The following is a 13,093-nucleotide window of genomic DNA, read 5'->3' on the forward strand; positions in this document are numbered from 1 at the left end:
TGGGGTTCTCGGGTCCTCCCTAGCCCACCCCATGGCTCCCGGCCCAAGGCTTCCCCGGCAGGTAATGAGTGAGTCAACTGCTCTGAATGGAGCAGGCATCACGGTGATATGGCCCTGGGAGTATCTGGGAGAAGAACCACGTGCGGGTCCAACCCTGCAGGACCCCAGCCTCCAGCGGTGCAGCCGCCTCTCTCGTGTCCAGGGCTGTGTTGAGGCCCCCGTAGCAAAAGACCAGCACCAGATTGCTTATTCGTGCTGTCTCCAGGGAAGTTTTTTATGCCCCGTTTCCAGAAACCTGAGGGTCTTTGTCAACCGGGAAGCCCGCAGAAGAGTGAAATAGGGCAGTGTGGGGGAGCTGTGACTAGACGGTGACATTCCCCCATCAGATGGTGGCCGTCTTCCCTGGCTCGCAAGCTTGAAGCAGACCTCCCCTTGCCTGGGGTTCGCTGCCACCAGGAATGTCCCACAAAGTTGTGGGTGTGATGGCAGAGGCGTCTCACGCTGCCTGACGTCCTAGAGTTCTCAGAACCCCCGCCTTCCCTTGAGCAGAAAGAGGAGACAGGCAGGTGAGCTGGCTCGTAGTAGCCGCCATTGCAGCATCTCCAAGGCACCGTAGAGGTGGTCAGATGAAGTCATCCATTGAATTGCTTTCAGATGAGAAGCGAAGGTGTCCTTACTCTTCACTATACCCCTCATCGCCAACATTTCCCAAGGCACCTTCCAGGATGTCCTTTGCACACCTTTAGACCACATGCCTAGCCCCAGAGAGCTAGGTCAGCTTTGCTCGTCTGAGTATTGTGAAGGTCACATTTTGAAAATAACTTCGATTTGTTTATAGGTTGTCAGTACTCCTCATAAATATCCATCCGTCCACCCCGAGACCCGCCATTGGACGGCTCTGACTTTTGCTGTGTTGCATGGACATATTCCTGTAGTTCAGGTATTAATGTATTTCCCTATCCACATCTGACCTTTAATTTTACCTCTTCCATTATGCAAATCTGTACCTCTCCCAGCATGCATATTTGCTAAGACATTCATATTGGTTAATTGCCATTAAACATAGCACATTCATATCCTACGAATGAAAGTATTATATGTAATGATCTATACGGCCTGGCTTTAACCAATATGAAATTATCACGCACCCTCCAGCAACCCCACACACAGAGTGGCCAGCCTACGAAGCTGTTCCCAGTTGCTCGGGGGTGGGGCCTGAGCTATGGTTTTGTGGATTGGTCCATTTTATATGTCATAACATGAACATAAAACTCAGCTGGTGTGAGACCTTAGAACCTCTCCTTAGGTGTGACCCTGCTGTTTGTGTAGAGCGCTGGTTTCCAACCAGTGGAACGAAGCATCCAAGTCACCAAGGCAACAGCTCCAAACAACACTTGTTGCTTGGATACCACTTCTTAAGAATCAGATGCAGGGGATCTAGAACAGGGCCTCCGCACGTGTCTTCCGAAACAGCTCCCCAAGCCTGGGGAGACATCCTCACCCGAGGTCCTTTGGGCATCTAAGTGTGTGTTGCACCTTTTCTGGCTGTGGTAGAGTTGATGTTCAGTGACTGGCCATCCAGAACATCCTAGGTCTTGCACATGGTCTTTCCTCCATCAGCAAAGAGAGATCAGCATCCAGGTCCGTGACCACACTTGAACCCCATAGGGAGTGATGAGCTCCGGGAACATCAGGAGCTCACATCCTTTTATGTGGCCGAACCTCGGAGAACTAATGCAGAGCAGGGAATAGTGCAGGAGGGGCCCCTGGGATTCCACAGGAGTCCGCAGTTGTGTCCTAGGCCGTAGGAATCCTGAAGACGGACACAAAGTCACGTTTCAGGAAGTTGAGCCTGTGATGTGTCCCACTGAGACCCGGCTTCTGCCTGCACAGCATCACACCCAGTCCACTCCTAATAAAGGAGTCTAAAAAGGGGAGGGGTCCCAGGGTGGCCTGGCAGACACAGATGCCATCCGCTAACGTGCAGTGGCATCGCCAGCCTTTAAATCAAAAATAGGACCAGCGGGCGGCCAAGCGCAGCCCAGCAGATGCCAGGCCTCCGCTCCACTGCAGGTGCACGAGTCGTGGAATGCCAAGGAGGCAGCCCCTCCTGGCTGTGCCCTCAGGGAGCCCGTGGCGATGAAGGAAGCAGGCTTCCCCCCGCCCACCCAGCGCACCCCACATCAGCAACAGCACGCTCACGGTGCGTGAGGTCTGGCACGGACAGAAGCTCGGTTTCTAAGAAGCCCAGATATCTTAGGCAATGCACGGAACTGAGTCCTGCAAAGCAAAACTCACCGTAGAAGCTCACTTTGCCGCTTATCCATTGATTCCACTGGCCAGGAACCTGGCATTGGCTGACCTGTCCTCACAGCTATCCAGGGCACCCTAGAAGGGGCTGTTGCCCTGGCTGGCCCAGGGGGTCTCCAGAGTCCTTCAGAACTATTGATTCTGTGGTTCTAAGCAGCCACTTGAGTGCTCTGCGGCCCAAAATGGGAGCCTTCCACCCCTCTGGTTGTATCTCAGTGCTTCCAGAAATGTCCATGTAAAGAGCCCGTGTCTGCAACAGGCTCCCAGGTGACAGGCTGCTGCTGATCTATGGACCCCACTTTGAGTAGTCTCAGGTTCTAGAAGCTACCAGAAGGTCCTAGTCCGTCCTCGAGGTACAGTCGCCCTCCCCCTGTGCGCGAGGTCACTGACCCAGAGGGAGAGCAGGAACACTGGCCGTGCACTGAGTTCCGCTGGGCTTTCTGGCACCTCCTTACCGTGCGTGTCCTTTAAACATGTCCACGGCTGTCTTCCTCCACAGCTCCTCCTGGACGCCGGGGCCAAGGTGGAAGGCTCTGTGGAGCACGGTGAGGAGAACTATTCGGAAACGCCCCTGCAGCTCGCAGCCGCTGTAGGTAAGGGTCGCCGATTCCCCGCCCTGGCCACGGGTCTCCACCACCCTGGCCTTCTATGTGTCTGTGACTGTGTCTTTGCTTTATTCCCTTATGAAACCCCTTCTCTGGGCTTGCAGGCAATTTTGAGCTGGTTAGTTTGCTGTTGGAGCGTGGTGCGGACCCCCTGATAGGAACCATGTACAGGAATGGAATTTCTACAACCCCCCAGGGTGATATGAACTCTTTCAGCCAGGCCGCAGCCCACGGACACAGGTAGGCTAGGATGGGCCAGAGCCGCAAGGTCCCAAGGGGTGCTTGTTAAACATGCAGATTCCCAGGCCTACCCCAGACCCGCTGCCTCTCTGGGTGTGGGGCCCAGAGGCAGGGCAGGCCCCCAGCCCGGCCAGTGGCCCTCGCCGCCAGCCCTCTGCTGAGAGCCAGCTTCCTGCGTCACACGTCTGTACAGACTGGCTGGTTCTGTCCCTTCCAGGCCAGCTCTCCCCGCACAGAGACTCACACCTGGCCCATGCGGGCCAGACTCCATCCCCTCTCTGCAGGGAGGGGAGGAGAACCCACCTTGATAAGTCGCGTGCGTTGTGCTGACTTCTCACCTACCACTCCTTCAGGATAATCTACCCCATCGGGTTTGATCACACATCCCCCCAAGTAAAGCGGACTCACTGGGGGACTGCAGAGTTCTAGGGCCTTCTGGACATTTCAGGAACACACTTAGCTCCCAGTTGTCCTTGAAGAAGGCCTTCCCTGCTAGCTCCCGTCCCACTAGCTGCTCCATCCCCAGAACGTGACCCCTGCCCACAGTCAGGACTCGGAAACGACCACCCCGGAGTTGGTCCCGTCACATTCCCTTGTCCCAACTGAGTGGTCCCCCGCCGCGTCCCTGCCCTGGCACAGCCCTTCCCTCTCTGAGTGTCTTCCTCTCTGGGTTTATGATTGACAGGAATGTGTTCCGCAAACTGCTCGCTCAGCCAGAGAAGGAGAAGAGTGATATCCTGTCCCTGGAGGAGATTCTGGCCGAGGGGACTGACCTGGCGGAGACAGCCCCGCCCCCCCTGTGCGCCAGCCGCAACAGCAAGGCCAAACTGAGAGCCCTGAGAGAGGCCATGTATCACAGCGCTGAGCATGGCTACGTGGATGTCACAATTGACATCAGGAGCATAGGTCAGTCGGGGCACCTTCTGCCACTGGGCACGGCACCACTGCCCGGCCCCAGGTCTCACACACACACACACACACACACACACCCTGCGTGGGCCCAGGGAACCCCTCGTTTGCCTGTTGGAGCACTTCCTTGCTGAGACACCCACCCCATCCCCACTGACCACCAGCACCCTGCCAGCCCCGAAGCCCCATCCTCAAGACATCTTTCCGTGATTCCCAAACTCTGGACCCTAGGGAGTTAGGGGTTTGAATCACCTGGGAGCTTGTCTGAATACACATTGCCAGGCCCTACACCCAGAAGCTCTGCTGTCGAGGGTCTGGATGGATAAAGGCTGGAAATCTTTATATTTAACAATCATCCCAGGTGGTTCCCAGTGGTTGGGAACTGCTCAGAGCACCCAGATCCATGGAAGCTGAGGCCAGGCAGCGGCTAGGGTGAGGACCTGCCTTCCTTACCAGGGCTCCACCCACTGAGCTTCAGGGCACACAGCCACTCTCCGGGAAAGTTTGGGGTGGCTCCTCCCTGAGTGAGCCGGCCCCTGGCCATCTCCTCCGTGCACCTGGGGAACAGGCTAGCCCGGCTGTCCCCAGTCTAGCGGCGTTAGCCCGGCATGAGAACAGCAGGAGCTAGCGTGGGCCTTAAACACAGGGTGTGGCGGGTCGAGGTAGATGGAGGGCCTGCAGTGGGGCCCCCTGACGCTGTTCTGGAAACGGGCCTCTCGGGGAGTGGCTGCTCCATGGGTGGGACATTTACGCGGTGGCCCTGAAAGCCTGTTTAGCATGGCAAGGCAGCCCGAGACTCGGATAGGTGAGCTCATTATACACAGTAGTGATGTGCATGCGCTTTCTGGCCTGCCTCACCCGGAGAGGGGAGCACGGCTTACCAGTAGCAGTCAGCTGCTGGAGAGCTCGGTATTCCAGGAGGAAGGCCTGATGAAGTGCTTGCAGATGGAAACGTTTCGCACAGGGGAACAGCAGCAATATCCTCCGTGTCTTCTTAGGCAGATGTCCGTATCCATCTTAGCCAGAGTAGTAGGTGGTGAAGCTGCCCGGTGAGTTCCACCAGCTCTCCGCTCTCCTCTGGGCACGGATGTGGTGCCCAATCCTGGGCAAGACACTGCCCTTCCCTGAGCTGCTCCCGCCCCAGAAAGTGGAGGGGATGGAGGCACACGAAGCCAGCATGAGGAGTATGTCATCAGCCTAAGTGGTGTGCATAATAATTCCAATATTTTGCACCATGATTATAGGTTGTAACAGACAGCCCCTAATAATATGAGTAGCGTGAAGAAACGGACACCCGTACTTAAGGGAATTGAATTATGACCTTTAATTTCAACTTCTGCAAGTCTCTGGGGGGGGGGGGGACAAAAACCAACACTGGCTTTATTCATTGAACATCTGTCTCTCGGTCTCATCATTTGGTAAATGTCCTGGGAAGAGGCCAAGTTTTAGATAAAAACATGCCTGCTCTTTCGATTGTTCTCTGCCTTGCCCTTCCCGCTCCCCTGCCCCACCCCTGCCCCACCCCTCCCCCACCCCCAGGTGTCCCCTGGACCCTGCACACGTGGCTGGAGTCTCTGCGGATCGCCTTCCAGCAACACCGCAGGCCTCTCATCCAGTGCCTGTTGAAGGAGTTCAAGACCATCCAGGAGGAAGAGTACACGGAGGAGCTCATCACCCAAGGCCTGCCCCTGATGTTTGAGATCTTGAAAGCGAGCAAGGTACGAGGGGGCAGAGAGCTAGGCTGGAGGCACCCCAGCTCAGGGGTCCCTTAGCCTGATCCTACCCTTCAGGCAGATCCCTGTGGTCACGCCCACTGCTGGCGTGTGCACCCCAACTGGCTAAAGCCACTTGTGCTGTCGTTTGTGGGGCAGCTGTTTTGCTGAGCACCTGTTATGTTCCAAGGCGCTTGGGCATGTGGGTCAAGTAGTGAGACATCTTCTGACCCCGGGAATCTGCACGGAAGCTGGTAAGGCCCCACCAGCACGTGTGCCCCACGGGCATCGGAGGTGGTTTATGAAACAGCGTCAAATTCAGTGGCACAGGCTCTGAGAGGTGTGAGACGGTCAGGGAAGGCGTCACAGATGGACGTGCTGAGGCTCGGGCAGGCCTGATGGACAGATAGGAATCCAGCCGGAAGAGGGACACGGGCGCAGCGCCCTAGATGAATGGGCTGCAGGTTCCTGGGAACCAGGCCCTGGGGGAGGCTTTTCAGGTAATGAGGACCCGGGGAGCCCAGTGCTGACCCCTTGAGACTCACCCCTTCCCCACGGGCCCCCTAGTTCCTGCCGACACCTGCATTCACAGCTGCAGGGAAATGGTGCAGCCCCTCCAAAAACCAGTCCAAGCCCTTGGGCTACAGTGGGGTCAGTTCTTAAAAATCTCTCTGGGGTCACTTGTTTGGTGATACCATCCAGACACCCAGTACCCGCCGGTGGGCCATGTGGCTGTGTGTGTGTGTGTGTGTGTGTGGAGAACTTTGAGGATGGACAGTGTGGTGTGCCCACCCCCCAGCCAGCCATGGGTGTAGAGCCCAGGTCAGGGGGAGGGGTGACAGGTGCCCACCACTGTGGCCATGGAAACACCAGAGGGAACCAGTCTGCCTGAGAGGCTTTGAGGAGTTTGGGCACCAACCATCACACACCCCAAGACTTCTCAGGGGGCCACAGGGGAGTGGGTAGCCCAGTGGTTGAGGGCATGGGCTCTGGAGCCAAACTGCAGGGGTTCAAGCCTGGCTCCGCCACTCACTTGCCTTCTGACCTGGCCAAGTTACATAACTTCTCTCTGCCTCAGTTTCCACAGCTGAAAATGGGGACAATGATTGTATTAACGTCTTAGGCTGGTTGCAAAGATAAAATGAGTCAGTGCCCTTCACACTGCGTGAGTGCCTTCTAACCCCTGTCATAACAATGGCCTCACCAGGGGGCGTGGCACCTCCATTATTTCTCGGGTGGTCCTGCTGAAACCATCCCCTTGGCAGCGCAGGGCAGCCCAGGCCCCGGGGAGCCTGAGAACACCCCGGGTAGCCGGCTGAGTGCCGGCTCCTCCCTGCAGGAGCACATAGGATCCTCCCAGCTTCTCTCCTGCAGAACCTTGGATAGCCTAAATCACAGAGGCCATTAAATGTTCCCAAACTTGCTGGAACCCTTTTTGTAATGCACCGTCTGGAGACAAAAATGAGGGGGGTGGTTAAAAAGGTAAAATATGTAGTTTCTTATTTACCAAATGCCTGGCACTATTCTAAGCACCTTGTAGGAATTAACTCATGTAACCCCCACAAGCAACCTTTGAGGTGGATACTGCTCTTAACAAGTGGGGAAACCGAGGCACAGAGAGGGTGACTGACTAACTTGCCCGAGATCACACAGTTGGTAAATAGCAGACTGGCCCCCCGCACCAGCCTCTTCCCCCTTTGTCCCAGAACAGGCTTTGGGGGACTCTGGGCCCCTCTAAGACAACGGAGCCTGTGAACTCGCAGAGGCAATAGGCCTCTGAACCACGCAGGCAACATGGGTTCCCCTGCCCAACGGGGCCAACGGGCGGCTGCCCACGCGAGGGAAGAGGGGAGCATGGAGCTGCCTTGGCCGGGCAGCAGTGGCCCCACAGTGAAGCGGCAGCCTGGGCCTGTCTGCCTTCGGAGCCTGGAGCGCCCAGCCTGGGGTGCAGAGCAGGGCTGCATGGTCTTCTCATTAGCGCCCTTCAGCCCAGCGTCTCAGGCCCCCTGCAGGCTGGGTCTGTGCGTGCTGGCGGCCCGCCACAGCGCCCGCCGCCGCCGGAATGGGAGCAGGTGTGCGGGCCTCCGGTAATGAGCCGCAGCAATTCTATTTAGAGTGAACCCTGCTGGAAGCTTTTCAGAATCAAATGCTCCCTGCCCCTCACCCCCCAGCTTGGAAATAAAGCAGGCTTTCACCTGAAATTACCTAAGAAACCACCGTGGTGAACAACATTCCTGGTTCTGTTCCCAGGGTCTGGAGTTCTAAATGGTTTGGGGGTTATTGGTTTTGGGGGGGGTGTTTTTTTATTCTTTCTTTCTTCAGGCTACAGTGGGAATTCCAGAAATGACTGAAGCCGCCTGTGTTTTAAGTAAACCTAATCTATGGGGGTTTTTTAAGTAAACTTTAGTTTGAAGGTTGATGTACATACTGAAAAGTGCCCAGGTCGTAACTATGGAGTAAGTGAATTTTCACGAGGTGAGCCCACCTGTGTGGTGAGCACCCAGACCGAGAAGCAGGGTGTTGCCAGCACCACGCCAGGCCCCTCCTGCCAGACCAAGCCTCCACCCTCCAACAGCAGCTGGGGGTGGGGATGAAGGGACGGGCCTTTGCCAGGATGTGTGGACCAGGGCCTGCTCCCTGGCAAGGAGCTGCGGCCCAGGGGGACCCAGGAATGAAGCAGGGGCAGCTTCTCCAGGGAGGAGCAGTCTGTAAGGACAGCTCATGCAAGAGTCCTGTTTGTTCTTTTATGGGGGCGGTGGGGTTCAGGGGCAGCCCCTACTGGTGGAATGTGGTATAGCACATCACGTGTACCAGGCATGGGGGAAAAAAAAAGATGTAATGAATTTTCCTCCTGCTGTGGGAAGTCAGGCATTCCCCAAGCATGGGTGATATTGCTGTGATCAGACCCTGTGGGTTTAGTTTGCTTTTCTTTTTCCAGGCTGTCGAGGTAGAAGCCTAGATTATTGATTTGAAACTTCTCTTTTTCTTATGTATGCATTTGATACTCGACATTTTCTTCTCAGCACTACTCTAGCTGTGTCCCATGGTTTTTGATAATGCTTCACTTCCCTTGAAACTTGCTTTCTGGCTTATGGGTTATTTAAAAGTGTGTTATCTAGTTTTGAAGTGTTTGAGGATTTTTCTGTGATCGCTCTGTTACTGATTTCTAGTTTGACTCCATCGAGGTCAGAGAACACATTCTATAGCATATCAATCGTTTTTAAACATTTGAGATTTGTTATAGGGCCCAGAATACGGCCTACCTTGGTAGAGATTCCACGGGCACTTGAAAAGATGTGCTCTCACTGAGCCGAGTGTTCTGCAACTGTGTGGCATCCTGTCTGTCGGCTGATGATTACACTGAGTCCCTCCCTATTCCACAGCTGTTCCGTCCAGTTAGGCTGTCATTGGGGAGAGGGGTGTTAAAGTCTCCAGCTGTAGCTGCTGGATTGGTCTCTTTCCCCTTTTAGCTCCATCAGTTTTTGACTCACGGATTTGCAGCTCTGGTGTTCGGGGCGTGCACACTTAGGACGACGGCGTCCTCTCGGATTAACCCTTCTGCCACGTCGTGCCCCACTCGCTTCTGCCAGTTTTCTTTGCTCTGACGTCTCCTTGATCCAGTATTATTAGTACAGCGTCTCCTGCTTTCCTTTGGTTAATGTTTGTGTGATATTTCCCCGTCCTTTTCTTTTCAATTCACCTCTATCACTATATTTGAGGTTTCTTGTAAACAGCATGCAGTCGGGCTGTTTATCCACTCTGCCAACTCTGTCTTTCAGTTGGAATTTGTAGACCAGGTATATTTAATTTAATTATTGATACTTCAGGGCTTAAGTCTACCATCTTAGTTTCTGTGTTCCATGTGGTCTTTCTGTCTTTTGTTTCTCTTTCCCTTTTCCTGCCTTCCTCTGGACTACTTGAACATTTTGTTATTCCATTTTTATTTGTCTGTAGTGGTTTTCAGTATATCTCACTGTATAGCGTTTTTTAGTGGCTGCTTGATGTATTACATTACATATACATAATACCGAAGTGTATATATACGTAATGCCAAATGAAGTATGGAAACGTACCTCTTTTTGTGTCCCTCTACCCTCCCCCCTTATGACATGTTGACCCGTCTTTAAGTATGTCATCTGCATGCAGTTGGAACCACATCGCTGTTATGATTTTTGCATGAACCACCACACATAATTAGGAAACTCGAGGAGGGGGGAAGCCTACTACATCTATCCGTATTTTTGCTTACCGTGCCCCTCCATCCTGATGTTCCAAAGTTCCCTCTTTCACCTTTCCCTTGTGTTTAGAGAACTTCCTTCAGCCCCTCTTCTAGGGCAGTTCTAGTGCCAAATTCTCTCAGTGTCCCTTCATCTGAGAATGTCTGATTTCCCTTTCACTCCTAAAGGATATTTTCACTGGTTATTACTTACTATTCTTCTTTAAGCCGTCTTACCTTCCCCAAAACATATTCAGAAAGGAAACATTATATTACTACCATAAATAGAAAGCCCTCATAATTGCCATACATGGAAGTACATATTCAAAATAAATGGGGGATGATTTAAAAGCATTTTAAGTTCATTGTGTGTTCAGTTTCGTCTTGTGCACAAGTCCAAGGGCGTTGACAGACTTGGAGCTAAGCACTGACCTCCTGGGAATCCTCGAGGGCCATACAGCCTTCCCACCTTTACCTGCTCCAGGTGTGCTCAGCAGAGCGGGCTCACTGCCGACAGGGGGTCCCCCCATGGGGACCAATTGATTAAGACAGAGAACTCACTGCCAGTGACTCTGGAAAGTAACAGTAATTCCACATCCTCTTGAATCTAAGATCAGCCTTTTTTCATCGTTTTGAATGTCTCAGCTTGAAATGGGTCTTAAAAATGGACATGTACGTTTATTATAGTACGTTTCTTTTTGTTTTCCCAAAAGCTGCCATGAACTCTATAATATTTTAGAATCTAGAAAAATTCAGATTCATCTGAATTATGGGAAATTGCTATTTTGGGAGTTCAGATATGGCCAACTGTGGGCCCTTTCCTTGGGTTCCACCTAACGGTACATTGTGATGCGTTATCTTTTGAACCCTCATGGCAACCTCACCAAGCAGGTCATTCTAATCCACTTTGGAAGAGACCGTGGAGACCCAGAGAAGCTGAGTAACTTTTCCCTAAGGTCACAGAGCTAGTAGGTGAGGAGCCAGGACTGGGACCCAGCCCCGTCGTGTCCCATGGCCCACGTTTTTACCATTGCATAGAACCCCCTGCCTACGCTACCTGTAAAGCACCTTGGGACACTCCTAGCACTCCTTTCCAAAGAAAAGAGTGTGTTTTGGCATCTTTTTAGGAGACCAGTGAGGGGTCAGAGAAGGGGAGGAAAGATATCAGCCCCAAAATCCACAGACTCGACCTTAGGAGAGCCTCCTGGAGACTGAGGTAGTAAGAATTCTGCTTCTTTGTTCTTCAGTTCTGTGCAGCCGCACAGTACCCAGTGCAAAGAGCCCTAGTTCACCCCTGTGCACAGCCACAAGGGGCCCGAGTGGCAGGTGCCCGGCGGTACCTCTGATTTTAAGGGCGTGTGTCGTCACCCTGGGTCCTCCCAGACAGTCCCGGATAATCTCCCTCTCTTTAAGATCAACTAGTCGGTAACTTTACTCCTGCCCAGTCCCCTTTGCCCCATAAGCTAATGTGTTCACAGGTGGGATTTCTCGTGATACAGCCGCAGGGATTAGGGCAATCAGGGCATGCAACATCTGGGGGCCGTAATTCTGCTTCTTGAACATCTGTATGCGAGGGAGTCACATGTAGAGCGCGTGGCTGTGGATCCTGACTCCCCGGCCTCGGATGAGAGTCTGCATTTCTGCCGTCTCCCTGGCGACTCTGCTGCTGTTGGTCTGTGGAGCACATCTGAGTGGCAAAGCGTTAGACCGGACGAAGTGAGTTTACAGCCACCAGACCAGCTCAGACCCAAGACAGAATTTCAGTCCTTGAAACCCTGTGGTTCCCAAACCGAAGGGAGCCTCAAATCACCAGAAAATGTGTGAAAACACAGACTGCTGGGCCCCAGCCCCAGCCCCAGCGTTTCCGGGTCCGAAGGTCCGGGATGGGACCTGAGGGTGGACATTCTAACAGGCTCCGGAGCGGCCCTGAAGGTGCTGGTTTGGGGGCTGTGCTTTGAGAGCCGCTGCATGAAACCAGGAGAGAGGCAGTCACTTTGCTAGTATTACACGAAGGAGCACTCGACGTCCTTGTTTATAAGGCAGCATCCCTTTTTTTTGTTCAATGTGATTGCATCCCCTTAGCACCTGCGTGCATCTGTCAGCAGTGACAGGACGCCTTTGGGGATCTCATCCACGTTCATCAAAGGGCCGAATTTTCTTTTCATGTGCTGAGCCGCATCCTTCTGCTCCAGGAGCACCAAGAAGTAGATTCACGAATAGCTTGAACCGCTGACATTCTGGGTTGTCCCCAAAATAATATTTGTTTTTCTTACAAAAGCAACAGTTGTTTGTTGCAGAAAATATAGCTAAAAAGAAAGCACGGTAATCCCACTCAAAGGTAGCTTATTCTCCCCGACCTTTTTCTAGAAATACCTGTCAGTCTAAATGTATGCATATGTAGGGTTTTACTTCCAAAAATACATGCGGCAAACTGTGTTGTAACCTACTTTTAAAATATTTCGTTAATGTCTTTCTGTCTCACCACCCCCCCCCCCCCTTGCAGCCCTGAGCTGCAACCCCTTCACGCAGTAAAAAGCATCCAGGTGCTGGGATTGGCGGCTTCCCCCCTGCACACCTGCGGTGGGAGGGAGGCCTGGGACAGCAGTGGGCTCCCGGGAAGAGGCCAACGCACGGAGGGCGGGGCTCATTCAGAAGCAGGTTCCTTGGTCCTTGAGCGATCATAGCAGAACTGTCCCCCACCCCCACTGCCACCCTGCCCTTTTTTTTTTTTTTTTTTCCCTGAGGAATGATTCAGCTGCGTGCTCCGGATCTGGAAATGCCTCAGCACCAGAATCAAATTGATAGGAAAGCTGAATCAGGACCATTTGTGTCTCGGCAATGGAGACACACAGTCACGGGATCACGGGGTCTTCTGCTGGTATTTTTCAGGGCAGTTAGAGGCTTCCAGAATTTTGCAGCATTGATAAAAGTATGTTTGGGGTCAAAACTTATTTTCCATTCTGTGAGTTACAAAACCTCGTTTCCGGTGGCTAGTACACGATTAGAGCAAGAGAGGATTTAATAACGAGCTTTCCCTTGGGAACCCACTGGAAATAGACGGTGGGCAAACAGGCACACAGCCCCAGGGCCCGCCAGGGCCA

General features: G+C 53.2%; 1 protein-coding gene across 3 annotated transcripts in view; it reads left to right on the top strand.

Moving 5' to 3' along the window:
• BTBD11 (BTB domain containing 11) overlaps nucleotides 1-13,093 on the top strand; it is a 265,818-nt gene that overhangs the window by 231,768 nt on the left and 20,957 nt on the right. For 2 of the 3 annotated variants that reach the window (XM_028533013.2, XM_028533015.2), the window contains 5 exons: nucleotides 839-940; nucleotides 2,810-2,903; nucleotides 3,020-3,155; nucleotides 3,841-4,061; nucleotides 5,604-5,782. In XM_028533013.2, coding sequence (XP_028388814.1) covers nucleotides 839-940; nucleotides 2,810-2,903; nucleotides 3,020-3,155; nucleotides 3,841-4,061; nucleotides 5,604-5,782 — 732 coding nt within the window. The remainder of the gene's footprint in view (nucleotides 1-838; nucleotides 941-2,809; nucleotides 2,904-3,019; nucleotides 3,156-3,840; nucleotides 4,062-5,603; nucleotides 5,783-13,093) is intronic. The other variant, XM_028533014.2, reaches the window with a different exon arrangement.

Source organism: Phyllostomus discolor, chromosome 2 (genome assembly GCF_004126475.2).
Source record: "Phyllostomus discolor isolate MPI-MPIP mPhyDis1 chromosome 2, mPhyDis1.pri.v3, whole genome shotgun sequence".
NCBI classification, from domain to species: Eukaryota; Metazoa; Chordata; class Mammalia; order Chiroptera; family Phyllostomidae; genus Phyllostomus; species Phyllostomus discolor.